At 44.2% G+C, this 25,261-nt stretch overlaps 10 protein-coding genes across 15 annotated transcripts in view; 3 read left to right on the top strand and 7 right to left on the bottom strand.

The window, feature by feature from the left end:
- The first annotated feature begins 567 nt into the window (after positions 1-567).
- LOC108148516 (extensin) lies at positions 568-2,387 on the top strand. Its single transcript, XM_017275553.2, has 2 exons — positions 568-796; positions 1,207-2,387. The coding sequence occupies exons 1-2, from the start codon at positions 661-663 to the stop codon at positions 2,151-2,153; spliced, it is 1,083 nt and encodes a 360-aa protein (XP_017131042.1). The 5' UTR covers positions 568-660; the 3' UTR covers positions 2,154-2,387.
- A 719-nt stretch (positions 2,388-3,106) lies between these two features.
- Positions 3,107-25,261, top strand: part of LOC108148662 (RYamide receptor) — a 55,489-nt gene continuing 33,334 nt past the window's right edge. For 4 of the 6 annotated variants that reach the window (XM_017275794.2, XM_017275796.1, XM_041709546.1 and 1 more), the window contains exon 1: positions 3,107-3,441. The gene's annotated coding sequence lies outside the window, so the exon portion shown is untranslated. The remainder of the gene's footprint in view (positions 3,442-25,261) is intronic. The other 2 variants (XM_017275795.2, XM_041709545.1) reach the window with 2 other exon arrangements.
- On the top strand, positions 6,448-9,722 carry LOC108148431. The gene is made up of 2 exons (XM_041709125.1): positions 6,448-6,469; positions 6,533-9,722. Exons 1-2 carry the CDS (start codon positions 6,457-6,459, stop codon positions 9,649-9,651), a joined length of 3,132 nt encoding a protein of 1,043 aa, XP_041565059.1. The 5' UTR covers positions 6,448-6,456; the 3' UTR covers positions 9,652-9,722.
- LOC108148661 (uncharacterized protein YMR317W) lies at positions 10,174-12,000 on the bottom strand. Its single transcript, XM_017275793.1, has 3 exons — positions 11,916-12,000; positions 11,585-11,861; positions 10,174-11,526 (listed from the first exon to the last, which is right to left on the bottom strand). Exons 1-3 carry the CDS (start codon positions 11,953-11,955, stop codon positions 10,245-10,247), a joined length of 1,599 nt encoding a protein of 532 aa, XP_017131282.1. The 5' UTR covers positions 11,956-12,000; the 3' UTR covers positions 10,174-10,244.
- Positions 12,519-13,821, bottom strand: LOC108148667 (phospholipase A1). Its single transcript, XM_017275800.2, has 2 exons — positions 13,722-13,821; positions 12,519-13,542 (listed from the first exon to the last, which is right to left on the bottom strand). The coding sequence occupies exons 1-2, from the start codon at positions 13,762-13,764 to the stop codon at positions 12,569-12,571; spliced, it is 1,017 nt and encodes a 338-aa protein (XP_017131289.1). The 5' UTR covers positions 13,765-13,821; the 3' UTR covers positions 12,519-12,568.
- On the bottom strand, positions 14,928-16,053 carry LOC108148669 (phospholipase A1-like). Its single transcript, XM_017275803.1, has 2 exons — positions 16,007-16,053; positions 14,928-15,948 (listed from the first exon to the last, which is right to left on the bottom strand). The coding sequence occupies exons 1-2, from the start codon at positions 16,044-16,046 to the stop codon at positions 14,978-14,980; spliced, it is 1,011 nt and encodes a 336-aa protein (XP_017131292.1). The 5' UTR covers positions 16,047-16,053; the 3' UTR covers positions 14,928-14,977.
- Positions 16,384-17,622, bottom strand: LOC108148668 (phospholipase A1-like). Its single transcript, XM_017275802.2, has 2 exons — positions 17,536-17,622; positions 16,384-17,472 (listed from the first exon to the last, which is right to left on the bottom strand). Exons 1-2 carry the CDS (start codon positions 17,573-17,575, stop codon positions 16,499-16,501), a joined length of 1,014 nt encoding a protein of 337 aa, XP_017131291.1. The 5' UTR covers positions 17,576-17,622; the 3' UTR covers positions 16,384-16,498.
- Positions 18,261-19,428, bottom strand: LOC108148666 (phospholipase A1-like). The gene is made up of 2 exons (XM_017275799.1): positions 19,362-19,428; positions 18,261-19,300 (listed from the first exon to the last, which is right to left on the bottom strand). The coding sequence occupies exons 1-2, from the start codon at positions 19,399-19,401 to the stop codon at positions 18,321-18,323; spliced, it is 1,020 nt and encodes a 339-aa protein (XP_017131288.1). The 5' UTR covers positions 19,402-19,428; the 3' UTR covers positions 18,261-18,320.
- Positions 20,343-21,515, bottom strand: LOC108148663 (phospholipase A1 VesT1.02-like). The gene is made up of 2 exons (XM_017275797.1): positions 21,417-21,515; positions 20,343-21,359 (listed from the first exon to the last, which is right to left on the bottom strand). The coding sequence occupies exons 1-2, from the start codon at positions 21,454-21,456 to the stop codon at positions 20,374-20,376; spliced, it is 1,026 nt and encodes a 341-aa protein (XP_017131286.1). The 5' UTR covers positions 21,457-21,515; the 3' UTR covers positions 20,343-20,373.
- On the bottom strand, positions 20,343-24,373 carry LOC108148665 (pancreatic triacylglycerol lipase-like). Its single transcript, XM_017275798.2, has 3 exons — positions 24,324-24,373; positions 23,298-24,259; positions 20,343-20,397 (listed from the first exon to the last, which is right to left on the bottom strand). Exons 1-3 carry the CDS (start codon positions 24,361-24,363, stop codon positions 20,374-20,376), a joined length of 1,026 nt encoding a protein of 341 aa, XP_017131287.1. The 5' UTR covers positions 24,364-24,373; the 3' UTR covers positions 20,343-20,373.

Here is a 25,261-nt window from a genome sequence, read left to right as displayed (position 1 = left end):
CAAACAAGTTCCTCAAGGAGTCACATGAATGAACTCCATCAATGGGACTCGGTCGAGTGGGTAATCGTGGGTCACTTTCGATTTCGAGCCAGCGATTTGAGAGCGCTCCAATTGTGAAAATAACACTTGGCGCACTTGGCTGAAGGTTGCCGCTGCTGCATCTCACCGATGAGAGATACCAGATATAAGATTCAAAAATACTCGCAAGAGAGTGTTACACAAAACTGTTTGGATGATTTGGCTCGGGCCCAGGGCTTTGATTTTGGACTATGGGGTTGCCCCCTCCTGGGAGATTGGATTTGCAGCCGGGTTTTGCTCTAATTTCCCGCTTGTGACCATCGCAAGACACGTGTTGCAGACTCCTCTCTGCATCCGTTTCTGTGGCTTCGCTCTGAGCTGCCATCGCCTCGCTTTTGGCCAAGTTCAAACGCCGCTCTTCGCGTCTCTTTTGATGCTTAATTAAATTCAGTTTTTTCGTTTACCTTTTGTAATGAGATTTTGAGCACTCAGCGCCGGACATCGAATCATATAAATTGGGTTCGCGGCGACCGACTCAGCATCAGTCGAGCATCGAGCTTCTCCACCGAAGCACTCCATCGAGCCAAAGGATTACGGGTTTACTCAGCAGCACAGGATTTTCTATTACCAGGAGCAATAGCCATGCGTGTCTCGTCGCTGTTCGTTGTGTGTGTGGCCTCCCTGGTGGCCAGCACTTTGGCTCGTCCTGAGCCCCCATCCCCGTATGCCTACCACGGATTACCCCAGCAGCAGAGCCAGCGGGCTTTGCCACTAAATGGTGAGTGTCCAGTTAAAGAATGCTATTAAAGTTTGTCTGAGCTTAAATTAGTCTGATTTATGGACAGAACTTTTTTTGAATGAGTGAAATAAATATTTTAAATTTGCCTTCTTGTGAGATTTTTTTTTTAACTATATATATTTACAATATGTTGAATGTAATTTCATAAATATTTTAATTTTACTTGCACATTTAAATAGCTTTTTTTGTAATAGATAGATAAATAATTGAATTTAATTCGAATATAATTTAAACATTAATTTCGTATTTCTCCGTTGTTTTATTAAATAAATAAGATATATCTTTGGCCATTATTAATTAATTATATCTAAAGAGCAGAAGTGTAAACCTTTTTATATCTCGATGCATATACAAGCCAATACTAATTTATTTCCCCTTTTTTTTGACAGTTCACCCCGTGGCCCCGCAGATCTACCAACCGTTGCCCCAGGAGCAGTCCTTTGCCAACTTTGCCGCTCCTCACCAGACCTACCTGCCCCCCCAGATGCAGCTGGAAGCCCTTGAGCAAGTGCCTCCCACTGCCGCCGCCGCAGAGCCCCTGAACGCCTACGACGACAGCTATAACATGGCCCACCGCCTGTCGGGAGTGCAGCATGCCAGCGGCTACAACAACGGGCCCCAGGAGACCAAGGTGCACAAGCACATCTACGTCCATGTGCCGCCCAAGGACTTTGAGGAGGAGGATGCCATCCAGACGCGGGTGCACCACCAGCAGGGACCCAAGCAGAAGCACTACAAGATCGTGTTCATCAAGGCGCCATCCGCCCCGGCCATCCGCCAGCCAGTGGTGCCGCCACCACCCCAGAACGAGGAGAAGACCCTGATCTATGTGCTGCACAAGAAGCCGGAGCAAGAACAGGACATTGTGATCCCGACGCCACCACCCACTAAGCCCTCGAAGCCGGAGGTATACTTCATCAAGTACAAGACCAAGAAGGAGGAGGCCCCCGTCTATGGACCCCCGCCCGCGGAAATGGAGCCCCGTCAGGCCACCGCCGAGGATTTCGCTCCTCTGGCCGAGATCGCCGATGTCCTGCCCCCCACTACCTTGGCCCCCGAGCCCGAGGTGGAGCAGCCCGCCGTTCCCGCATCGGTCTATGGCCCACCCACCGCAGCCGCCTACACTGGGGAGGAGATCCAGACCACCTTGTCCGCTCCTGCCAACCAGTACCTGCCCCCTGCCACCGCTCCCGCCGCCCTGGCCGTCGAGGAGCCCTCGATGGCGCCCATCGTGGTGGAGGAGCAGCCCGAGCAGCGACTAGCCCCCATTCCATCGCATGTACCCGCCACCAGCTACGGTCCTCCCAACCGCTTCTTCCTCAAGAAGCTGAAGTGAGGACCCCAGGCAAGAAGCTGATGAAGATGCCCTAGCCAATTTCACAGTTTGTCATAGTCTAATGCCCATTGGATGCATCTCTACCCTTACCTCTACCCAATACCCTGTTCCCAATTCACACATGCACACGTGCCACACCGCCCCACATGCACATCTCGTTGTTTGTTCGTTTGTAAAACTTGTTACATTTGTTTTATTAAAGTGTAGATAATAAATATTGAATTTATAAAAAAAGGTTTTGTTTGTTTTCGGTATAACGGCTTGAAATACTTATTAAAATATTTATGCCAAATTTTAAAAGGATGGAATCGAGTCCTAAACAACATGCAATTTTTTTTTTAATTTTTATTAGCTCTTATTATCTACGTGTACAAATATTATCATCTCCAACAAACACATTTAAACAAACTTCATTATCTAAAAATCTTAAGAAACAAAACAAAAACTTTCTTTTATTTATGGCTTATGTCTTCTTCTATATGTAAAACATAAATACCACAATGAGTGTCTCGTTTCAGTGATTTAGTGATGGCTCATGCCGTCGAAAATGATAATTGACCCTGTGTGAAGACTTGACCTTGGCGAACTTACAGCCTGCTTAATTGCGTTACGTTTTGTTAATTTCTGCGGTAGGCCCACTGTTGATGGCTTTCCTCATTGCTTTGCGGCCAATAAACGTGGCAGTAATGGCCAACATGGTTAGAAGGAGGGATGTGGCCAGAGCAACATGTTGCCCAGATTTCCCGCCAAATCAAACAGTTGGTTTTTGGGGGCCGGTGCCTGCGCAGAGCGGTGTGGCAACATGTGGCTGGCAGCCGGCAAAGGAGCAGGAGTGGCGCCCGATGTCGAGTGGTTCGTGCCCGAGTTTCGTGGCCGGCTGATCAGTAAGTCAGTTGAAAAGTCGGATGCAAATTCCGGCGGCACATTCAGTTCGCTTTGTGTGCTCGTGCGAATCGCATCGTTGCTGGGCGTGCTCCTTTAGCTTTTCTCCATCATTTTTCGCCTCGTTCGCGGGTCTCGAAACTGAACTTATAAACTCATAAAAAAAGCCATTTAAATCAATTCAATAAGTGGCAATAAACAGCTATAAAACAGACAGTGAACGATAAACAATTAATAAACTGACACTATTAACAAGCAGCCAACGGTGCGTGTACGCAATACGGAAAGTGAGTGAGTGCAAGTGAAATTTTGGCCATTGTTTCAAGGCATTACATTTGACACCGTCGGTGTCGATTTGCCCACCAAGGCAAAAGCAGCCCCCTTTCACCCCCCTGCATTGCACTAGGTGAGTGTTGCAATGAGATTTATTTACCTGCTAATCAGCTTGTCCTCTCCGCCGGCATCTGGCTTGTTGTTTCCGCTCATTAGCATTCCACTGAGTTTCACACATCGGGTCAGTTGTATGATTCTGAGAAAACCAGATCCGGACACATGACCAGAATTCTCTGCTATTTCTATACCATTCACGACCCTTGATATGCCTTTGTGTTGTATCCAATTGAATTTTCGTGCGCCACAGGACAGTTAACCATTTAAAAGCACTTTTTGATTGGTTTAATTTATCGGCTTAGAAAGCTGAAATATTAAAGGAAAAATAAGTTCTAAGAAAATATTGCAATTGATGACTTCAATATCCATTTTTAGTTTGCTTAAGCTGCCATTTAATTGATCCAAATTAAGTGAAATAAATGTACTTCGTAAAGACAAATGTTATTTCAAGATGGTAAAATCGCAACCACGTTGGACTTTCTGCACTTCAGCTGTTTCGCAAAACTATTTTATTGCTTTAAACAGAACATTAAAGCAATAAATACTCAAATATATAATTTTATCACAAATTCGTATTTGTATTACATTGTCCTTAGCCTTTGCCGGAAATATCATCAATCAATATTGTGCTACAGCAGCACTATCAGTTTGGTTGAACAAAAAATATGAAGCATACGCAGCGTTGTCATTACTGACTGCGTAAATATAGCACAGAAAGAACTTAAGCTGGTCCTATCCAATAAGTTTCCGGTTAATTATAAAATCTGCATCATGCTAACAAAATGGAGATGTTTTACCGGCTTTGTTTGTTGTTTTCCATGTGTTTAGTATTTGTTGCAGGTAAACGCGTATTTTATGATAAACTTGCAGTTCCATCGCTTTGTCCGCTTATTTTTAGCTTTCCTTTGCCTTTTCTGCATTTAATCGGGGAGATAACTGTGAGTCTGTGTTTTTTAACTTCTATTTTGTTCCGAAACTCTGGGCCTGTTTATGTGTCGTTTAAATGTCAACGCGTGTCGGGCTGTACACACAGATTTATTGCCGCATTTAAGTGACTGTTGTCTGTTTGCCTTGGGTATATGTTGCGGATTTTGGTTTATTGATAAGGCAACACTTACTGCTTTGTGGAATTTGCATATGACCCGGGCGATCTGAGGGATTTGCCAAAATCAATGTCAATACTTTGAACACTTTGGCATTAATATACTCAACTAACGGCAGTAGCGGCACTTTCCCAAAATTTTCATCATCATCACAAATAATAATTTATTCAATGTCAGACATTCGCTTTTCATTATTTTGTTGGCTGCACGTTAGCCTTAGGCTGGCAAAATGTGAGCTCAAATAATTTAGCGCGAATATTTTGCCAAATAATTTTGCACAAACATTTTGTCAGTCTGATGATATAAAATTCTCTATCAATACATTGATAAGAGCCAATGACATTTTATTTTGTAAATAAACTAGCTTGTATATTGCAAAAAGCACAAACATTAAACAAGCAATTAGCAAAGAAATGATAAATATTGGCTTGTTTTCGATATCTTGTTATCAAACGACATATGTCCCTTAGTTAAATATGCAAGGTTCATGGGCGAATAATAAATAACTAAACACTCCTGAAAATTTAATTCTCAATTCTTGCATTAATAATGCATATTAACCAAATAGATGTTTATCAACTGTTGTGCAGTTGTCTTATCGACAACCATTTATTTGGCAAATGTGATTTTCATATTAAACAAACAAATACTTCAATTGAAATTTATTCATACTGTTACATACATTTTCTGGCTTTCAGTATCTGAGTAAAAAAATGTTTTTCTTAGGTTTTTTAAAATAGTAAACTCAACCAAATTTTCTTTGGTTAGTTTCATGTGACGTTTTTTCAGCTTCTGAGTTGTTTTCTAGAAATTGTATCGTTCTTTAAAGCAATTCAAAGTTTTAATTTTCATGGAAATTCAGTCAAGCCTGATAACCCTTTGCCGTTGGTGGGCCTTTTGAATTATTACAGCTGCTTTGGATTAGAAATGAATAAAACGTAGACCTCATTGTGTAAGATAAGTGAGCCGAATTAATGGTTTCACAGGCTGCCATTGTGGTCGTTAAAAAGGAAAAGCACAGACAAATACGTAGGGTGGCATAATTTTCCTCAGTCATAGCTTCATACATTGCTAGACTTAAATGTTAAGTTAACTAAATTAAAAATTTGTTAAAATAAATATCAGAATTAAAATTAAGAGCTTTTATAAAGGTTTTCTTTGTGTAGACTGAAATGTACTTTTGGCACAGTAGATTGCAATCTTTTGGCCCAAGGAAAACTACCAAGAGTGGAACTTAACTCCCAGAGCTGCGAAAGTTGTTGACATACTTGTCGAAATTCAGCGGGAGTGGGAGTACATTGGGTTAAAAGGTGAAGGCGTTAAGACGGCTAAAATGAATATTGAACCCTTAGGCGACTGGTAGATGATGTGGCATTTGTTGGCTGACTATGCCGACACGTCTAAGCCCTTTGACCTTCGCCCAAATGCCCATGGATTCTATTTGTATGTTAATTTCTTAGTCACAGTTGTTGGGATATGTAGAAATTCAGGCGGAAAACTGAGATCAAACAAGTAGCGATAACAAACTAAGCAGAAAATATGCAAATCAGTTGACAATAAGTGCAAGTATCAACACAGCTTAACACATTCCGGGTGCGAAAATTTCGTTCTTTGTTCGTATACAATTTTTTTCATTTTGGATATCCTGTGACAAGCTTTTGGGTTCGTTAAGCTCGCAAGGCTGCACTATCATTTGTTGCCGATTATTTAACTTATACAAATGTATTTCGATGCTGAGTCATTTTCTCACACATTTTTTATTTGCCACTCACGAAGGGACATGTGTAACATTTTGAGATAAGGTCATCTTACATTTCTGTCTTATCTGTGGTTACAAAAGTGCTAATGGAGTTGCAATATAAAAGCTGAAACTTCATGGAACGCCTCTCATATGAAAAACAAAGTAAATGAAGCTGCAACGACTGCGGATGATTTATCACGGTGAGACAGTTTTACCCCTAACAGAAAATATTAAGGAAACTAATGCATTTTTCCCTGGTTTAGTGTGCTCTTTGTGGGCATTGATATGCTTGATGCATACATCTCTAGCGTCTGTCATAAAGGATTCTATTAAATGTACTGAGGGTTCCGTAGCTGTCGACGTCGATGATTGTGCCAGCTATTTTCAGTGTCTCGATGATGAAACAGTGCACATGAGCTGTCCCAATGGAAGTTATTTTGAGGCCAAAAATGAGGTTTGCGTGGTGGATGAGTTTGATGTCTGTCCCACTTCAAGAAGAAAATGTTTCGAGGGCCAACTTTTTGAGGATTTCAATGATTGTGCCGCTTACCTGATGTGTTCACATGGAAAGCTGGTAATGAAAAGATGCCCTATTGGAAGTTATTTTAATATAATATCGAAAAGCTGCCGCATGGATAGAAGAACTTTATGTACACCCGAGAAGAAAATATGTTTGGAAGGAGAAATAACAGTGGATTCCGAGGACTGCGCCGGCTATTTGGAGTGTGTCAATGGAGTGGTTGAGAAGAAAAAGTGTCCCAGCGGAAGCTTCTTCGAAGCCATTTTCAAACTCTGCCAGGTTGACGAGAATGGTGTTTGTTCCTCTGCATCGGATCAATGCAGTGAAGGGGAGGTTCAGGTGGACCCTAATAACTGTGCTGGATACCTAAACTGCCAAAGCGGAAAGCTGGAATCTAAAAGTTGTCCCAGTGGCAGTTACTTTGAGCCCACTTACAAAACCTGCATCGTCGATGTGAATGGCGTGTGCGTTGAGGCCCCAGCCAAGTGTACAGAAGGAGAGCTGAAATTGGACCCCAATAACTGTTCGGGATACCTTAAATGTATCGGTGGTGAACTGGTGGAGGAGCAGTGTTCAGTTGGTACCTATTATGATTCAAAATTGGAAGCATGTTTGGTAGACAGTGAGGGTGCTTGTGTCACAACCTTTAAACTTTTTATCGAAGGAGTTCGGGAAGAAGATCCCCAGATATGTAAAAAGTCGGAAGAGAAATACAAGATTGATTATACAGCGAGTACTGTTGCCGATGTTCATCAACAAACAGGCAGTACTGTTGCCGAATTATATCACAACTCGAAAAGTAGAGTTGGTGATATCCTTCAGCAGACAGGAAGTACTGTTCCCGATTTCCAGCTACAAACACAGAGTACTGTTGTTGAATTAAAGCAATCTACAGAGAGTACTACTGAAAATTTGCATCCACACACAGAGAGTACAGTTGGTGATTTCCTTCACTATACAAAGAGTACTGTTCACGATTTCCATCAATATACAGATAGTACTGTTGCTGGATTTTCTCATAACACCGATAGTACTACCGAAAACTTGCATCCATATACGGAGAGTACAATTGTTGATATCCATCAGAATTCAGATAGTGGTGTTGCCGAACAAACAGGTAGCATTGTTAATGAAATATATCATTGCAGGGAGAGTATTGCGAACAATTTGGAGCAATATACGGCGAGTACAGTTGGTGATTTCTTTCAGACTACAGGAAGAACTGTTGCTGACATTGTTCACCAAACAGAGACTACTGTTGCTGAATTAAATCAATCCACAGAGAGTACTACCACAAATTTGCATCAATATACGGAGAGTACTGTTGGCTATTTCCATCAATATACAGAGAATACTGTTGCCGATTTCTACCATCAAACCGATAGTACTGTTGGTCAACAAACAGGTAGTACTGTTGATGAAATAAATCAATCTTCTGGGAGTACAACTGTAAATGTACATCTATATACAGAGAGTACAATTGGCTATTTTCTTCAGTATACAGAGAGTACTGTTACCGATTTTCCAATGCATACAGAGAGTACTGTTGATTTACATCAGTTTACTGAGACTACTACGGATAATTTTCCTCAATTTACGGATGGTGATTTCCTTCAGTATTCAGAGAGTACTGCTGCCGATTTATATCAACAAGCAAGTAGTAATGTTGATGAATTTATTCATAGCACGGAGAGTACTACTGAAAGTACAGGATACTATACAGTCAGCACTGTTGCCGACTTCCATCAATATGCAGAGAGTACTGTTACTGAATTAAATAAATACACGGAGAGTACTACCGATAATTTGCATCAATATACGGAAAGTACAGTTGGTTTTTTCCATCAATATACAGAGAGTACTGCTGCCGATTTCCATGAACAAACAGAGGGTATTGTTGATGAGGCAGATCAATACAGAGAAATTTCTATCGAAAATTTGGAAGTTGCAGTTGTTGGGTTGCCATCTACTGATGCAATTCTGCAGATACTCACATCCAACATAACCTGCGTTATGGACGTAAATGGAGTGTGTGTCGACCCACTTGCAAAGTGCACAAAAGGACAGAAGAAACTAGATCCCAATAACTGCGCAGGATACCTTTTATGCACTGATGAAGGACAGAAGGAGGAGTTGTGTCCCAGTGGCTTCTACTTCGATACCAATTTGAACGCCTGTTTTGTGGATAGTAGAGCTCTTTGTATCACGAATATTAAATTTTGCATCGAAGGAGTTCGCGAACAAGACCCACAGGATTGCGCTGGATACAGACAATGCATCCGAGGCCAGGTCGAAAGTCGCAGATGTCCCTTTGGCAGTTACTTCAATGTTGCCGAAAGGGATTGCCTTCCTGATGAGCACAAAGTTTGTGTTAAGACGCAAGAGAACTCTTTCTCCGATTTGCAATCTAGTGATTCCGATCAGCAGGTATTCCTACCCGATCAAACCTGTGTATTGGACTCCAATGGGCTGTGTGCTGACCCTCTCCCAAAGTGCAGAGAAGGACAACTAAAACTGGACCCCAATAATTGTGCAGGTTACATGATATGCATCGATGGAGTGTTGATAGCAGAACTATGTCCCAGAGGCTCCTACTACGAGTCAGAATTTAAGGCCTGTTTGGTGGACAGAAGGGGCATTTGTGTCACTAATATCGAAATTTGTGATGAAGGTCTTCGCGAAGAAGACCCCCATGATTGCGCAGGATACAGAGAATGCATTCGGGGTGAGGTCCAAAATCTAAAGTGTCCTTCTGGAAGTTACTTTAGTGTGCTCCAAAGAGATTGCCTTATTGATCTGGATGAGGTATGCGTGAATACGGGATTCAAATACTACGAGAATTACCTTCTACATCAATATTAGAAGAGTCGACTTTCCAGTTAGCAATTGTGGAGGGCTCCTTAGTTTTAAAATGAAAATAAAATGCAAGCGAAATCCATGGAAAAGTAGACAAAAAATGAAACCACTTTGTTTCTTAAAGAATTTGATGGGAACATTAAAAGTTGAGCGCTTTAATTATAGCCCATATACGATTGCATTCGCATGAATAATAAATAAGCTCATACGATAAGTTTCAAGTTAATAAATCAAGTTAGTTGGTAAGTAGCCATTTGGTAGCTGGGACTTTTCGGAAAGTTTTTTTCTTGCCGTCATTAAAAGCAGCAGTGACTGGCGTTAATGCGATAAGGGCTCGTTTTCTGTCTGAACAATAATCAAATGCTCGAACTGATACCAGAATTATAACATAGATTTTGTGATCGTTGTCACTATTAAATGTGAATCACTCCGGAAGCTATAAGCAATACCTCGAAACATCAAAGAATATTGTCCCAAACGTAACTACGACCACAAGCCATGAAACCCTTTTGAAATGATTAGTGAAAATCAGATTTTGCTTTGATTTTATTTCAAGCTTTTTCAGACCCAGTGGTCGTGCTTTGTAATAAAACATTTGCCTAATGATTATCAACCTTAACATTTACCAGAAAGACGTTGAAAATGAAGATTTTCTTGGTGCCCGCAGGAACAACATTATCATCTGTGGGTGGCTTCGTTGGTAGATTTTCCGGTGCCAAGGTGGTGGTGGTAGGAAGCTCCGGAACTGGAGTTGTTGAAGGCAGCTCAGTGGGAATTGGGGTGTTTACATCAGGTTCTTCGGTTGTTGATTCTTCGTCTTCTGGAGCAGCAGTAGTCGTCTCTTCTGGTGCTTCGGAAGTATCTTCCTCGGGTTCTTCAGTAGTTGTAGAGACTTCTTCGGGTGCTTCGGTTGTCGTAGATACTTCCTCGGGCTCGGACTCTTCTGGTTTTTTGGTTGTTGTAGAAACTTCTTCGGGTTCTTCGGTTGTAGACTCCTCGGGTTCTTCAGTAGTAGATGACTCTTCTGGTTGTTTGGTTGTTGTAGAGACTTCTTCAGGTTCCTCGGTTGTCGATTCTTCTGGAGCAGCAGTAGTCGAAACACCTTCAACAGGAGTGGTAGTCACCACTGGAGCAGCAGTCGTAACTTCGCCACCAGTATTCTTTTCTCCATATCCGTATGGGGAATCCTTGTTTACGGGAACATAGAAAATACCCTCAGCCACAATCGCGTTTACTACAGCACCCATCAAGATGGAGCTGTAACTATCGCCGCAGGTGTTCTTATTGGCGTCCTGGTAGGTTTCGCACTTCTTCGCGGGGAAGTTGTTCCACAGCAGCGCCTCCACGTAGTACAAAACAGCTCGAGTGTGCGAGCAACCGCCGGTGATGTCGATTCCACAACCGGGCTGCGACCTACCTCCGTTCATGTAGAAGGCAGCTTTGCCAATTGGCTGAGAGAAACCCAAGATGGCCCCATTTGTCTGGATGGACTCTACATAAACGGCATCATCGCTGGACAGACGCTTTTCGGTCTTGGAGTAACTGATAAGAGGAGATGCCGGGTCCAGGCCCACCACCTTGCCCACTTTGCCGGAGGTCACTTGTTTGGCGGTGTGTCCGGCGACATGGGCCCCCAGACTGAAGCCAACCACTTCCAGAGTGTCCAGGCGCATGCCGTACTCCTGCACCAGGAAATCAACAAGGGCAGCGATTTTCTTGCCAGCTCCCGAGGCTCCAGCCACGGAGGTAGCGTAATCCAAGGAACGACCACGCTGCCAGTCCACGGCAATCATGTTGTAGTCGCCATACTGGAACCAGGCATCGGCAATCCTCGTGTTCACACCATCCTTGTAGTTTGAGTTCCAGCCGTGGATGGTGATTCTGTGGTACCATTTAAGTTATTAGTATCATAGCCAATTCATGCGGCTACCAACCTCACCTTGTTGGATTGCTTGCATCAAAGAAGGAGCCATCAATAGATGCCTTGGTGGCCTTGATCTGCTGTGCAGTGCTGGGATTGCTCAGTGTGTGCAGATAAAATTTAACCGTGTTGGTTGACAGACGACCGTCCAACGCATCCTCAGCCTCGTAGTATGCCAATTGATGCTCCGCCTGCGCTTTGCCAATCCATTTGAGGCCGCCCTCCTTTTGAGGGACATACCATCCATTAGTGCCATGGTCTCGTACCGAAAGTTGGTCAACAGGCCAGGCGCTAGCTAAACACGATTCACGTTTAAGTACTGACAATTTTCAAAGTGCAAAGTCTTTACCTGCTATCACGCAGCCTAGCACAAGGAAGCACAATCTCATCGTTGAAGCAAATTTTTTCGAATGGCCAAATTGTCGCACCTGGAACTGCTATTTATACCTTCAGTCCGCATTAGTTGAATGAAAATCAAAATCTGCACAACAACAGCGGAGTGATTAGATCCCTTGTAATCAGTGCGATTTAAATCGCCCAAAAAATACGCTATAAAGAATTCTGGGAAACTACAATTTGAGTTTCACATTTTAATAGATGAGATAACTGCATGATTTATACTTAAATATGTAACTGATTTTAAATAAGGAATTACCTTAATAGAAATTAAACATTTAATTGGCAAAATTCTCAAACTGTTTTATTCTAAAATACATTTTTGTTTTTCTACAAAATGGATCTTATAGTTCATTTTCATTAATAATTTTCTGTTGATAATTTAGATCTTTTCGAGTGGTAGTAAAAACACTAAATGCTAATATATATTTTAATAAAAATCCTCATTAAAATATTTTTAAAATATTTTTAGTCCCACTGTATTTAAAAGCTTGACGAAAAACTTTCGCTTCACAACATTAGCCCGGAATATCAGTAAAATAAAGCTCAGTACGGGTTGCTTTCGCTCACAGAGCTTTCACTCAATTTATTTAATAGGAAACGGACTTAGTTGCCCATGCCGTAGGGAGCAGTGCTACGTACGGGAACGTAGTAATCTCCGGACACCATGTAGGCGTTGGTGGTGGCGCCCATTCGGACGGAGCTGTAGGAGCTGCCGCACTGGTTGCCCACAGCCTCCTCGTAGTTGCCGCAGCGCATGGTGGGGAAGTTGTTCTGGGTCACGGACTCGGCGTAGTAGATCACCGAGCGGCTGTGGGCGCAGGATCCGGTCAGATCGACTCCGCATCCAGGCTGGTTCTTTCCGCCATTCGGGTAGAAGGCTCCCTTGCCGATGGGCTTCAGGAATCCCAAAGTACCGCCATTGGTCTGGATGGACTCCACGTACCAGGCATCGGTGGAGCTGAGGCGCTTGTTGGGCGAATCGTAGCTGAAGAGGGGCAGGGCGGGGTCCAGGCCAATGATGGTGTGCACCTGGCCGTTCTTCACGTTCTTGCCGGCATAGCCGGAGACATGGGCGCCCAGGCTGTGGCCGATCACCATGGTGTTGTCCAGGTTCAGACCGTGGTTGCTGCGCATGTGATTGATCAAATCGGCCACCTGCTCACCAACTCCGGGAACGGCCAGCACGGAGGAAGCGTAGTCCACGGAGCGAGCACGGCCCCAGTCCACGGCAATCATGTTCATGTCGCCGTGGGTGAACCAGGCATCGCGGACTCCGTAGTTGATGAACTCATCCTTGCTGGAGGACCATCCGTGGATGGTGAAGCGGGTCGGGTGGTTGGGGTTGAAGTGCGAGCCAGAGATCGACGAGGAGGTTGCCTTGATCTCCTGGGGAGAGTTGCGGTTCGAGTTGGTGTACAGGTAGAAGGTCACAGGGTTCAGGACGTTGCGGCCCTCCATGCGGCTCTTGGTCTCCAAGTAGGCCTCGGCGAAGTCGCGGTCCATCCACTCAAGGGATCCATCGGCCTGGGGCACATACCAACCGTTCTCTCCATTCTCACGAACCTCCACGGCGTGAGCTAAGAGTATTACAAAGATGGTGTTATTAAATACAAGCTAAGCAATAAATTTATTAATCGGACTGTTTTAATCCATTAAAAAAATTGTTAAACTACGTTGCGTGTAGAACATTCTGGTAAAAACGTAATCTCGAAGTTTCTTCAAAGTATGATTATGATTATAGCCGAGTAGCACTTACCCGCCAGGACACAGAAGGCCAGCGCCAAAAATAGTTTCATCATTGCGGTAAACTCAACTTCAACTACCAGCTGTGGGTGGCGTGGGGCTTCTTTATATGGATGGTGGCTACGATCGGCCGATTCAATCGCAGACATTTTGAAGCGCACCACTCGAGATAGGCAACTGGATTGGACACTCGCACCATTCTATGCCCTCGATAAAGTCGCGGTCGAGGGTTCGAAGAGCGAAACATGTGTTCCTGCAATCTAGTCTAAGAATAATGTCCATCTTGAATTTAATTTGATTGAATTGATTTCCTAGGCCGCGTGGCCCTTTCAAGTAATTCACATATCAGATTGGCAACAAAGCAAAAGTATTTGACGTAATTTTCAATCAGCGCAATTATCATATGTCTGTGGTAAGATTGTTATTCAACTTGTCAATTTTAATCAATAACGTTTCTTTGTCATAACTTCGCTACAGCACTTCAGCAATTATGTATGTACTCGTATGCTAAAAAATAGTGGTCGATAATTTCTGGAATAACCATTTAATAAAGGGTTTCCTAATCTCAAATAGTTTTCTGCCAAAATTGGCTCCAAATGCCTTTTACTATCAGCTTTTAAATTATCTGCTGTTGGCCATTTGGTTAATCAATTCGTCCATTTCAATCAACAAATGTTAGCTGTCACAAAAACACAGCTGGTCAGAAATTTAAATACAATAACAATCTAAGGATCTCTAGAATTATTTGCGATTACTTAATTTATCAATAATCCTACGAAGCTAAAGTTACTAGTCACTGCTGGCCATTTATTAGAATATTTTTTTTTCATAATTTAAAGTGCTCAGATGAGAGAATATTGTGATAACATATTTATTTTGGTCCTTTTACAATCAGATTAAAATTTAAAAATATGTGTGTGATATTTTAGTTTAGAAGAGTTTATAGACAAGACAATCTTATTTTAGTCATAAAAAGACCTATCTGCCTTAGAAGATGTCCAACAAATGATAGCCCCTATTGTAATTTTTGATTCAAAAGTAATCTTCTGATTAATTAAGGACAACGTGACCGTGACTTGCTCTAATAAAAATCTTAGTGAATGGCGACTCGCGTTCCAACCAGGATGGGAAGTGCGTCAAAGCACTTGGTGCTCTGACAGTGATTAGAACCCCCTGAGACTCCTATCAAGATGGAGATTAAAAGCACAAATAGACCGCCTTTTTTTCGGGAATTCTTTTAGCTGATATTTATTTTGCAACGGTGTCTATTCAGAATTTGCCGAACGGAGCCTCGCTGTTTACGGGCACGTAGAAGTAGCCCTCCGCCATGTTGGCATTCGAATCCGCGGCCATGGGAACGCTGCTGTAGGTGCTGCCACACTCGTTGGCCAGGGCAGCCAGGTAGTCCTGGCACTTGTAGGAACCAAAGCTATCCGCCGTGATGGCCTCGGCGTAGTAGAGCACGGAACGTGCGTGGGAGCAGGTTCCTTGGATATCTACACCGCAGCCGGGCTGCTTCCTTCCCCCACTCACGTAGAAAGTGCTCTTTCCGATGGGCTTCACGAAGCCCTTCACTCCTCCATTGGTTTGGATGGACTCCACATAGAAGGCATCATCGCTGGAGAGACGCTTGTCCGGCTTATCGAAGCTGAAAAGGGGCAGGGCAGGATCCAGACCCACAATTGTGTGAATTCTCCTATTCCCCACTGTCTTTCCTGCATAGCCAGCCACATGGGCACCCAAACTGTGTCCAATCACAATCAAAGTATCCAGAGACATATCGTGATGGTCGTGGAGGTACTCGATCATCTCTCCCACTTTGGTTCCAGCTCCAGGAACAGCTCGCACCGACATGGCATAGTCCACGGATTGCGAACGAGCCCAGTTGACAACGATCACGTTAAAGTCTCCCCTTGAAAGCCAGGCCTTGGTGATGTCCACATTCATGCTATCGGTATACTGTCCCTTCCATCCATGAATAACGAAACGAGTGCCATGGTTCTTGTCGAAATGCGAATCTTGAATGGAGGATGCATGGGGTCTGATTTCGTCGCCTTCCATTGGGTTGAGTCTGGTGTATAGATAGAAGGAGACCTCATTGGAACGACCCTCAATGGGAGAACTATGGTCCAACAGCTCTTCTGCTTCCTTTTTGTCCATCCACTCAAAACTGCCATCATCCTGGGGTACAAACCAGCCATTCTCGCCATCGACACGCTCCGCAATAGGAAGCGCACTAACTAAAAAAGTCTATGTTTTAAATTTAATTATATTAAAAATGGATCTTTAAGAACTTACCTGCAGTCAATAAGACTCCAAGAGCTACAAGAACTTTCATAATGATATCCCAACAAAATCTAGTCTACAAAGACTCTTTACATGCGTTTATATAGGTTGTAAATATCTACAAGTGCACTACTTGAGATCGAGAGAGAAATATTATCATTTAATAGTAATATATATGTTAATTATAATTAATATTTTTAACAAGACTTAATCGTACACTCCACTTCAGTTATAAGTATATTCCAACACCAAATGAAGCTCCAAGAATACAGGATGTATCAATGACATAAGATTATTTTAAAGCACAAGCTTGCTTTCGAGTTGAAGTACTCAAAGATACCATATGAAATATTGCAAAGCTATCGATCGACTAAATACAATAAAATCTGTTTAATTAAATAGGATGTATTTAAAATATTTTTATTGTTGAGACATAGACTTCGACACTTGGTACCTTAAAGTAAACTCGGACAATCCATTTCAGATTAAGAATGACTTCGAACTTTATTCGATCTTGCCGAAAGGAGCCTGGCTGTTCACAGGGACGTAGAAGTCGCCTTCGACCATGTAGGCGTTGGTCACGGCTCCCATGCGAACACCGCTGTAGGTGCTGCCGCACTCGTTGGCCAGTGCATCCTGGTAGTCCCTGCACTTGATGGTCCCGAAGTTGTCCTCGGTGACTGCCTCCACGTAGTAGGTGACGGAGCGTCCGTGGGAGCATTGCCCGTCGATGTCATTACCGCAGCCCGGTTGCTTCCTTCCGCCGTTCGGGTAAAAGGTGCCCTTGCCAATGGGCTGCAGGAATCCCTTCAAGCCTCCGTTCGTCTGAATGGACTCCACATAGAAGGCATCTTCGGTGGATAGACGCTTGTTGGGCTTGTCGTAGCTGAAAAGCGGCATGGCAGGGTCCAGACCCACAATTGTGTGAACCCTCTTGTCTCCCACTTGTTTTCCTGCAAAGCCAGCCACATGGGCGCCCAAACTGTGACCAATAATCTCCAGAGTCTCCAGCGACAGACCGTGATGCCGGTGCAGGTACTCAATCATGTCTCCCACCTTGGTTCCAGCGCCAGGGACAGCCAGCACCGAGGAGGCATAGTCGAAGGATTGGGCACGATCCCAGTTGACAACGATCACGTTGAAGTCCCCCCTCGAAAGCCACGCCTTGGTGATCTTGACATTCATACCATCGGTGTAGCGGCCACCCCAACCGTGGATCACAAAACGAGTGCCATGGTTCTTGTCGAAATGCGAGTCTTCAATGGAGGATGAATCGGGCCTGATTTCCTTGCCTGCGGTTGGATTGCGTTTGGTGTAGAGGTAGAAGGACACATCATTGGCACGCCCTTCGATGGGTGCACTGTGTTCCAATAGTTTTTCGGCATCATTCATGTCCATCCACTCCAAACTGCCATCTTTCTTGGGCACAAACCAGCCGTTTTCGCCATTGACGCGCTCCTCAATGGGAAGAGAACTCGCTTAAAGATGGAAAAACATTCTTTTCAGATCGCATGGTATTTACAAGACATTTTTAAACTCACCTGCTGTCAATAGTGCCGCTAGAACTACGTAAACTCTCATCTTGAAATCCCTTCAGTATATACTGAACCGATCTTTTTTTTAGCAGCGTTTATATAGGCTGTAGTAACTTATCAAAAGTCAGCTCACTTCATATCAGAATATATGTATTATCTTTAATCATATATGTATATGTAGCATATAGCATATATGTAGCCCGTATTATCGCTTAATAGTAGGTAATATATAGGTTTTAAATGATAATAGGTGTAATCCATAAAATCGTTTGAACACATAAGCAGAGTTCCTACGTAAGAAGGAAAAAAGTCTTTGTCGCAATCAGAAACCACGCAAGTATAACTAAACATTTATATGTATATATATATATATATATAAGTAATCTATTGCTAGCGAGAGCACTATATTTTTCGATTATGCTTTTGGCAATTCAAGTGGTGTGAAAATCCCAGTGCACTTCAACTATAAGTGCCTTGTTGGGAGTTGGCAGGTCCTCCATATCGACGAGTATTGATAAATCTAATTTATATATTTATTTAATTGAATGCTTAAATAACATAAGCAATAAAGCTCAAGCTATGTCACCACTAAGGGTAGTCTTGGATTCTTAATCCTTCCTAAATATATATTTTATAAAATAAATATTTAATCAGTTTGATTTCGAAATATAATTCGATTCCTATATTTAGCCCAAAAAAGAACCCAAAATCGCCATAAAGAAAGCCTTCACTTTTGGAGTGTCCATTTCAATAGAGTATTTTATTCAGAAAACGACTATGCCTGCAGGACCCTATTCGATCTTGCCGAAAGGAGCCTTGCTGTTCACGGGGACGTAGTAGTCGCCATCGACCATGTAGGCGTTGGTCACGGCTCCCATGCGAACGCTGCTGTAGGTGCTGCCGCACTTCTTGGAGACGGCGTCCTCATAGTCGCCGCACTTGATGGTGCCGAAGTTGTCCTCGGTGACGGCCTCGGCGTAGTAGAGCACGGAGCGTCCGTGGGAGCAGGAGCCGGTGGCGTCCAGTCCGCAGCCGGGCTGGCTCTTGCCGCCGTTGGGGTAGAAGGCTCCCTTGCCGATGGGCTTCAGGAATCCCAGCTTGCCGCCGTTGGTCTGGATGGACTCCACGTAGTGGGCATCGTCGGTGGACAGACGCTTGTTGGGCTTGTCGTAGCTGAAGAGGGGCAGGGCGGGGTCCAGACCCACAATGGTGTGCACCTTCTGGCCTCCGACGGTCTTGCCGGCGTATCCGGCCACATGGGCGCCCAGGCTGTGGCCAATCACCTCCAGGCTGTCGTAGGAGAGGCCGTGGTGCTCGTGCAGGTACTTGATCATCTCACCCACCTTGGCTCCGGCTCCGGGAACGGCCAGGACGGAGGAGGCGTAGTCCACGGAACGGGCACGGGCCCAGTCCACGACGATCACGTTGTAGTCGCCCTTGGACAACCAGGCCCTGGTGATGCGGGTGTTCATGTCGTCGGAATATCTCTGGGTCCAGCCGTGGATTATGACGCGGGTGCCGTGGTCCCTGTTGAAGTGGGAATCATCCACGGAGCTGGCCTTGGCCGTGATCTTCTTGCCGTCGATGGGGTTCGACTTGGTGTACAGGTAGAAGTCGACGGCGTTGGTGCTGATGCGGCCCTCCATCTGGGCTCCGTTGGCCAGCAGGTCCTCGGCATCCTGCTTTTCCATCCACTCGAAGCTTCCATCAAGCTTGGGGATGAACCAGCCGTTCTCGCCGTTCACGCGCTCCTCAATGGGCAGGGCGCTCACTATGAATAGGGATACTTAGGATATGTCTGCCTTTGAGAACTATGGTCCAGGACAACTTACCTGCTGCCAGTAAAGCGGCTAGGACAAAAAACACCTTCATGTTGGGGGTCTCAAACAATTTTGGTGAATGGGGCACTCTTCCATCGCCTTTTATAGGCGGGAAGTAATCACAGTAATCAGTCTAATATCAGCAAACACTTGATAGCTTTGACAGCTTCTGGACAATAAGATAGGGCCGATACAAACGATTAGAAAACTTAGTGCCTTGATAGCGTCCGCTTCTCCCCCACGTAGTTGATAAACGTGGAAACTTAAGGGGAAAGCTTTTGAACGTGCATCAACACAAAGATAAGGTTCTCAGGGTCATGATCCTTAACTTGTTATTCTATGGATTAGAGGAACTTTACTATTTTCCCTTAATGCGTTTTTATCTAGTTGTTTAAACACCTTGGCAATTATAAAGTTGTTGTTTTTATTCCTTTAAAGCAGTCATCAATTAAACCATTGTTGAGCAATGACTAAGAAAGTCAAGGAAATCCAATGAATGGTCAAGTGCAGCCATAAATGCCAATAAACCACTCGAGCTAATTCACCTTTAAGAATGGCTATCTGAATGGGTTGTTGGTCAATGCTATGGTTTATGATCGTCTTAGCCCGATAAGGAAGTTCATTGAAGAAGCACCAAAGCTAATTCTGATGCCTTTGCAATACTTTTTTCCTGTTTACCAGACCAACTTGCTGCGGGCAAATATAAGTCATGGGTCAATTATACTCATATTTTTCACTTTTGTTGTTTCCTGTTCCTCCCAACCAAAAAGAATTTATGCAAATAAAAAAAAATTATTAAACTAAGTAAATATCATGTTCGTCTCAACTACATTGATCAATCTGAGCCCTTGCGAAATATTGGCCAACTTTTCCCTTCATTACGATTTCTTCTCTATCTTCTGCAGAATACAAACAAATCTTTGAAAATTATGTACATATTTTGTAGAAAAAACTTGATCCTAAGGAAAACATCCCCCAAAAAAAGCGTGATACTTTCATTGACTTAATATTTATTGGTTTGCTTTTAGTTAATCATGCCGAAAGGGGCCTTGCTGTTCACGGGCACATAGAAGTCACCGGCGACCATGTAGGCATTGGTGTCGGCTCCCATGCGAACGCCGCTGTAGGTGCTGCCGCACTCATTGGAAACGGCGGCCTCGTAGTCTCCGCACTTGACGCTGCCGAAGTTGTCCTCGGAGACGGCCTCAGCGTAGTAGGTGGTGGAGCGTCCGTGGGAGCAGGCTCCGGTCAAATCCAGTCCGCAGCCGGGCTGGCTCTTGCCGCCGTTCGGGTAGAAGGCTCCCTTGCCGATGGGCTTCAGGAATCCCAAATTACCGCCATTGGTCTGGATGGACTCCACGTACCAGGCATCGTCGGCGTTGAGACGCTTGTTGGGCTTTTTGTAGCTGAAGAGGGGCAGGGCGGGGTCCAGACCCACGATGGTGTGCACCTGGCCATTGGTGTTTTTGCCGGCGTATCCGGCCACATGGGCGCCCAGGCTGTGACCGATCACGTACAGATTGTCTAAGGACATTCCGTAGTTGGACTGCAGGAAGTTGATCATGGCGGCGACCTTCTTTCCGGTGGCGGCGACGGCCATCACGGAGGTGGCGTAGTCCACGGAGCGGGCACGGGCCCAGTCCACAATGATCACGTTGTAGTCTCCCCGGGAAAGCCAGGCATCGCGGATGTCCTTGTTCATGCTGGCGGAGTAGCTCTGGGTCCAGCCGTGGATCACGAAGCGGGTCGGGTGGCCGGCGTTGAAGTTGGAGGCGTCAATGGACTTGGTGGTGGTGGTGATCTTGGTGCCCTTTGAGGGGTTCGAGGACGTGTACAGATAGAACTTCACGGGAACGGTGGTCAGACCACGGCTCTCCAGCAGCTCCTGGGCCTCCATCCACTGCTCAGCAACATCCATGTCCACCCATTCGAAGGAACCATCCTCCTGGGGCAGGTACCAGCCGTTCTCGCCATTGATGCGCTCAGATTCCTCCAGCGGAAAAGCCGAAGCTGAAAGAGACAATTAATATAGAATTCTTTAAAAATTTCAGCATTTTTTAAACTTACCGGTTAGAGCAAAGAACGCCAAAATCAGGAAAGTTTTCATGTTGTTGTGTAGCCCCCAACTGATGGTTGTCTAGTACGATTTCCGTTGCTTTTATAGGTCCCCGGGTGTCCGAATTATCGCGATAGATTAAATTGGGTGGCATTTCTTTGGCTGACTGGGTGGTTTGGGTACATTTAAAGTAATCTGATAGGGACCATACTGCAAGTTTTTTTTTTAAAGCACTTCGATTTAAATGGCACTTTTATCAATTGAATGGCTCTTCATTTATTCGTGGCCGATTTGCGAAATTCTTCGAGTGTTCTACGTTATGACTATGGAAATTCATGTTCATGGACAGGCAATTCAATCTATCGGAGCACGAGTCTGGAATGCCAGTCAACAAGTAGCTTATCAGCTATCGATTACAATGGGTGGTGCCCTTAAGCACTTTAATCTCCTGTAAGTCCGAGTGAGTGGGCTTAATTGTAGGTATCATTAAATGGGCATTTAACACTCCACTGCATTCTTGTTTTGCTCGACTCCTCTTATCTCGGCCAGTTGGTGGCTTGTAATCTATGATATTGATATACACAGAAGCTCTTACGTGATGTAAATAAGTAAGCGCAAACAAAAAATGAAACTTTAAGCAAACAAAGTTTGTTACAGTACGTGCTCAGGGATGTGGTTAATCGTAATTAAGTCAATTAGGCGAAAGTGACAGCTTTTAATTGTTTTCGAAAATAGCTGCATACTTTCGGGCATTTATGTAGAGTGACACGAGTTCGAGTCAATCATCACTTATTAAGGAACTAATTAAATTAACAATACAAACATGAAAACAACCAAAACCATAGACCTCCCAAGAGTTTTAAGTTTATTATATTTACGTGGAAGTGCCTTTGTGGACAGAGGACCATATACTAATGGGTGAGGACATTAATTCGATTATTGATTCAGTGAACATGTTGCATTAATAACTCTCCGAAAAGTCTCACATTTGCCATCCTAATAGTCCACAATTTGCACACCGAACTAATAGCCATACCTATCCGCAAACAACGTTTGTTGGATTTAATATCCCTTTTCAGGGTATTATGTCCTTACGAGTTGCCCAAAAGCCAGCCAAAATTTACCCAACCCGCATTTCTCAACCCGCTTTTATTGTACCTCAGGTCACAAATCATTGGCTTCACATGGGTAAACAGCATGAGCACGGGACGTTTCAGGGACACAATAAAATTCAGTTTCGCACAGGAGCCTTAAGAAACAATAAACTTGTCAGCCTATAAACAAGGATAGGAGGCAAATAAAATTATTGGTGCTGGAATTCCAAAGCGGACTGAAAGTCGCACATTACCCTTATCAGTCTGTTGTACCTCAAGAGCTTGCTCCAAAAATATCCTATCGGATTTGAACTGTACGAATCTCAAGTAGAGGCGGAGAACTTTAGTTTTTAGTCCGCCAGCTGCACATTCTCGAACCAATATACTTGGCATACTCCACACTACTAATTGGACTATACTAATTGGACACAAGGACGCACAGACCGCCTTGCAAGCAACGGTTCCATACCTAAATACTGGTGTTAACTTGTTAAATTATAAAAATGTTGTTAATAATCTTAGTAATAAATGGTAGTTTCTTAGATACCTCAAAGACACGATATATAAAAAGTTCATCCAAAGCCTTTAAGTATATTATTTTTTTTAGTGTTCAAAAAAAATAGACGTGGGCTAAAGCGGAAGATTGGTCTGATTAATTATTAAGCGATGCAGACAAGCATTTAAGAGTTCATATCCCATATGTCTTATAAATTACAAAAACCACAAAGTAGTGAAAAATATATTCATTGAGTATTAGTATTTATTGTTAAGCGATCAGTTAATCATGCCGAAGGGGGCCTTGCTGTTCACGGGCACATAGAAGTCACCGGCGACCATGTAGGCATTGGTGTCGGCTCCCATGCGAACGCCGCTGTAGGTGCTGCCGCACTCATTGGAAACGGCGGCCTCGTAGTCTCCGCACTTGATGCTGCCGAAGTTGTCCTCGGAGACGGCCTCAGCGTAGTAGGTGGTGGAGCGTCCGTGGGAGCAGGCTCCGGTCACGTCCAAGGGGCATCCGGGCTGGCTCTTGCCGCCATTGGGGTAGAAGGCTCCCTTGCCGATTGGCTTCAGGAATCCCAGGGTGCCGCCGTTGGTCTGGATGGACTCCACGTACCAGGCATCATCGGCGTTGAGACGCTTGTTGGGCTTGTTGTAGCTGAAGAGGGGCAGGGCGGGGTCCAGACCCACGATGGTGTGCACCTGGCCATTGGTGTTCTTGCCGGCGTATCCGGCCACATGGGCGCCCAGGCTGTGACCGATCACGTACAGATCATTCAGGTTCAATCCGAAGTCGGACTGCAGGAAGTTGATCATGGCGGCGACCTTCTTTCCGGTGGCGGCGACGGCCATCACGGAGGTGGCGTAGTCCACGGAGCGGGCACGGGCCCAGTCCACGATGATCACGTTGTAGTCTCCCCGGGAGAGGAAGGCCTTGCGGATGTCCGAGTTCATGCTGTTCAGGTAGCTCTGGGTCCAGCCGTGGATCACAATGCGCGTCGGGTTGTTGGCGTTGAAGTTGGAGGCACTGATGGACTTCTGGGTGGCGTAGATGTGCTTGCTGCTGGAGGGGTTGGACGCGGTGAACAGGTAGAAGTTCACGGGGACGGTGGTCAGGCCACGGCCCTCAAGCTTCTCCTGCTCATCCATCCACTCCTCAGCCACATCCATGTCCACCCACTCGAAGGAGCCGTCCGCCTGGGGAACGTACCAGCCGTTCTCGCCATTGACGCGCTCGGATTCCTCCAGAGCAAAAGCCGAAGCTGAGGGAGATGTTTAGTTTAGTTCGGAATGTCTCAGAACTCACAGGATACCTCCTGTTCTTACCGGCCAGAGCAAAGATTGCCAAAATCAGGAAAGTCTTCATATTGCAGTAGAGCCCACAACTGATGGTTGTCCAGTTTGCAGGCAGGCTCTTTTATAGCTCCCATGGTGGTCGACTTATCTACGGTAGATTAGATCGAACGGCATTACTTTGGCTGAGTTGGTGGTACGGGTACATTCAAATTAATCTGATTGCGGCACCGTATTATAATTGCTTTTTTTGGAAATCCGAATCTGAATCGCATTTTTATCTACTGATGGCTGTCATTAGTTGGTTTTTTTTTTTATAAAAAAACGAGATTATATAGGTATGTAAACAATTTATTATTTAAAGTATTTATTTTATTATTAAGACAAATTATTTAAGTGACTCATTTCTCATATTTGCAACGCGTAAAGTAAAGCTGTCAAGTAAATATTGGTTAGCATTCTATTCCACCCAAAAAAAAATACACCCCAAGCTAGAGTCCTTTAAAGGCCTCTGAAGTCGTCGTAATCCAATGTAAATTTTGTAAATTCCTTGCTTCCTTTATCCTACGATTGTCGCTTGGCTGAAAATTGAATTTGTGAAATACATTTTGGCAGGTTGGCTCCTGTTTTTTTTGTGTCTAAAGGAAGGCTTTGTTGTTGGCTGTTATTTTTCGTGTTCAGCCTTAAAGCCCGCTAAATACGCGCCAACTAAGCTCGAAAAATCTGATATGGTCCTAAACCTGAGTCTTTATTACATTTTCAATGGCGCAGATTTCATTCTTGTACGTGATTTTTTTGTCAATATTTTACATGTTATTTATTATTGGCTTCATCTCCCGTATATATGCTTGCCTGCTGCGCTGGCCCTTTTAATTTGAATATGTGGTTTTGAAATTGCCATTTCAATTATTTACTTTAGCATTCGGTGCACATTTTCCAGGTTTTCATATTACAAAATTGATAAGCTATTC

The sequence above is a fragment of the Drosophila elegans genome, unplaced genomic scaffold, assembly GCF_018152505.1.
Source record: "Drosophila elegans isolate 14027-0461.03 unplaced genomic scaffold, ASM1815250v1 contig_476, whole genome shotgun sequence".
NCBI classification, from domain to species: domain Eukaryota; kingdom Metazoa; phylum Arthropoda; class Insecta; order Diptera; family Drosophilidae; genus Drosophila; species Drosophila elegans.
This window is presented reverse-complemented; position numbering and strand designations above follow the sequence as displayed.

Coding starts and splice junctions, on each gene's coding strand:
- LOC108148667 (XM_017275800.2), bottom strand. CDS start 13,764: ATGATGAAACTATTTTTGGCGCTGGCCTTCTGTGTCCTGGCGG. Junction 13,543..13,721: donor GGCCTTCTGTGTCCTGGCGG/GTAAGTGCTACT, acceptor TAATACTCTTAG/CTCACGCCGTGGAGGTTCGT.
- LOC108148669 (XM_017275803.1), bottom strand. CDS start 16,046: ATGAAAGTTCTTGTAGCTCTTGGAGTCTTATTGACTGCAG. Junction 15,949..16,006: donor TGGAGTCTTATTGACTGCAG/GTAAGTTCTTAA, acceptor AGACTTTTTTAG/TTAGTGCGCTTCCTATTGCG.
- LOC108148516 (XM_017275553.2), top strand. CDS start 661: ATGCGTGTCTCGTCGCTGTTCGTTGTGTGTGTGGCCTCCCTGGTGGCC. Junction 797..1,206: donor GCGGGCTTTGCCACTAAATG/GTGAGTGTCCAG, acceptor TTTTTTTGACAG/TTCACCCCGTGGCCCCGCAG.
- LOC108148663 (XM_017275797.1), bottom strand. CDS start 21,456: ATGAAAACTTTCCTGATTTTGGCGTTCTTTGCTCTAACCG. Junction 21,360..21,416: donor GGCGTTCTTTGCTCTAACCG/GTAAGTTTAAAA, acceptor TGTCTCTTTCAG/CTTCGGCTTTTCCGCTGGAG.
- LOC108148665 (XM_017275798.2), bottom strand. CDS start 24,363: ATGAAGACTTTCCTGATTTTGGCAATCTTTGCTCTGGCCG. Junction 24,260..24,323: donor GGCAATCTTTGCTCTGGCCG/GTAAGAACAGGA, acceptor CATCTCCCTCAG/CTTCGGCTTTTGCTCTGGAG. Junction 20,398..23,297: donor ATGTGCCCGTGAACAGCAAG/GCCCCCTTCGGC, acceptor GTGAACAGCAAG/GCCCCTTTCGGCATGATTAA.
- LOC108148668 (XM_017275802.2), bottom strand. CDS start 17,575: ATGAGAGTTTACGTAGTTCTAGCGGCACTATTGACAGCAG. Junction 17,473..17,535: donor AGCGGCACTATTGACAGCAG/GTGAGTTTAAAA, acceptor TCCATCTTTAAG/CGAGTTCTCTTCCCATTGAG.
- LOC108148661 (XM_017275793.1), bottom strand. CDS start 11,955: ATGAGATTGTGCTTCCTTGTGCTAGGCTGCGTGATAGCAG. Junction 11,862..11,915: donor GCTAGGCTGCGTGATAGCAG/GTAAAGACTTTG, acceptor AATCGTGTTTAG/CTAGCGCCTGGCCTGTTGAC. Junction 11,527..11,584: donor GATGCAAGCAATCCAACAAG/GTGAGGTTGGTA, acceptor ATGGTACCACAG/AATCACCATCCACGGCTGGA.
- LOC108148666 (XM_017275799.1), bottom strand. CDS start 19,401: ATGAAGGTGTTTTTTGTCCTAGCCGCTTTACTGGCAGCAG. Junction 19,301..19,361: donor AGCCGCTTTACTGGCAGCAG/GTAAGTTGTCCT, acceptor CCCTATTCATAG/TGAGCGCCCTGCCCATTGAG.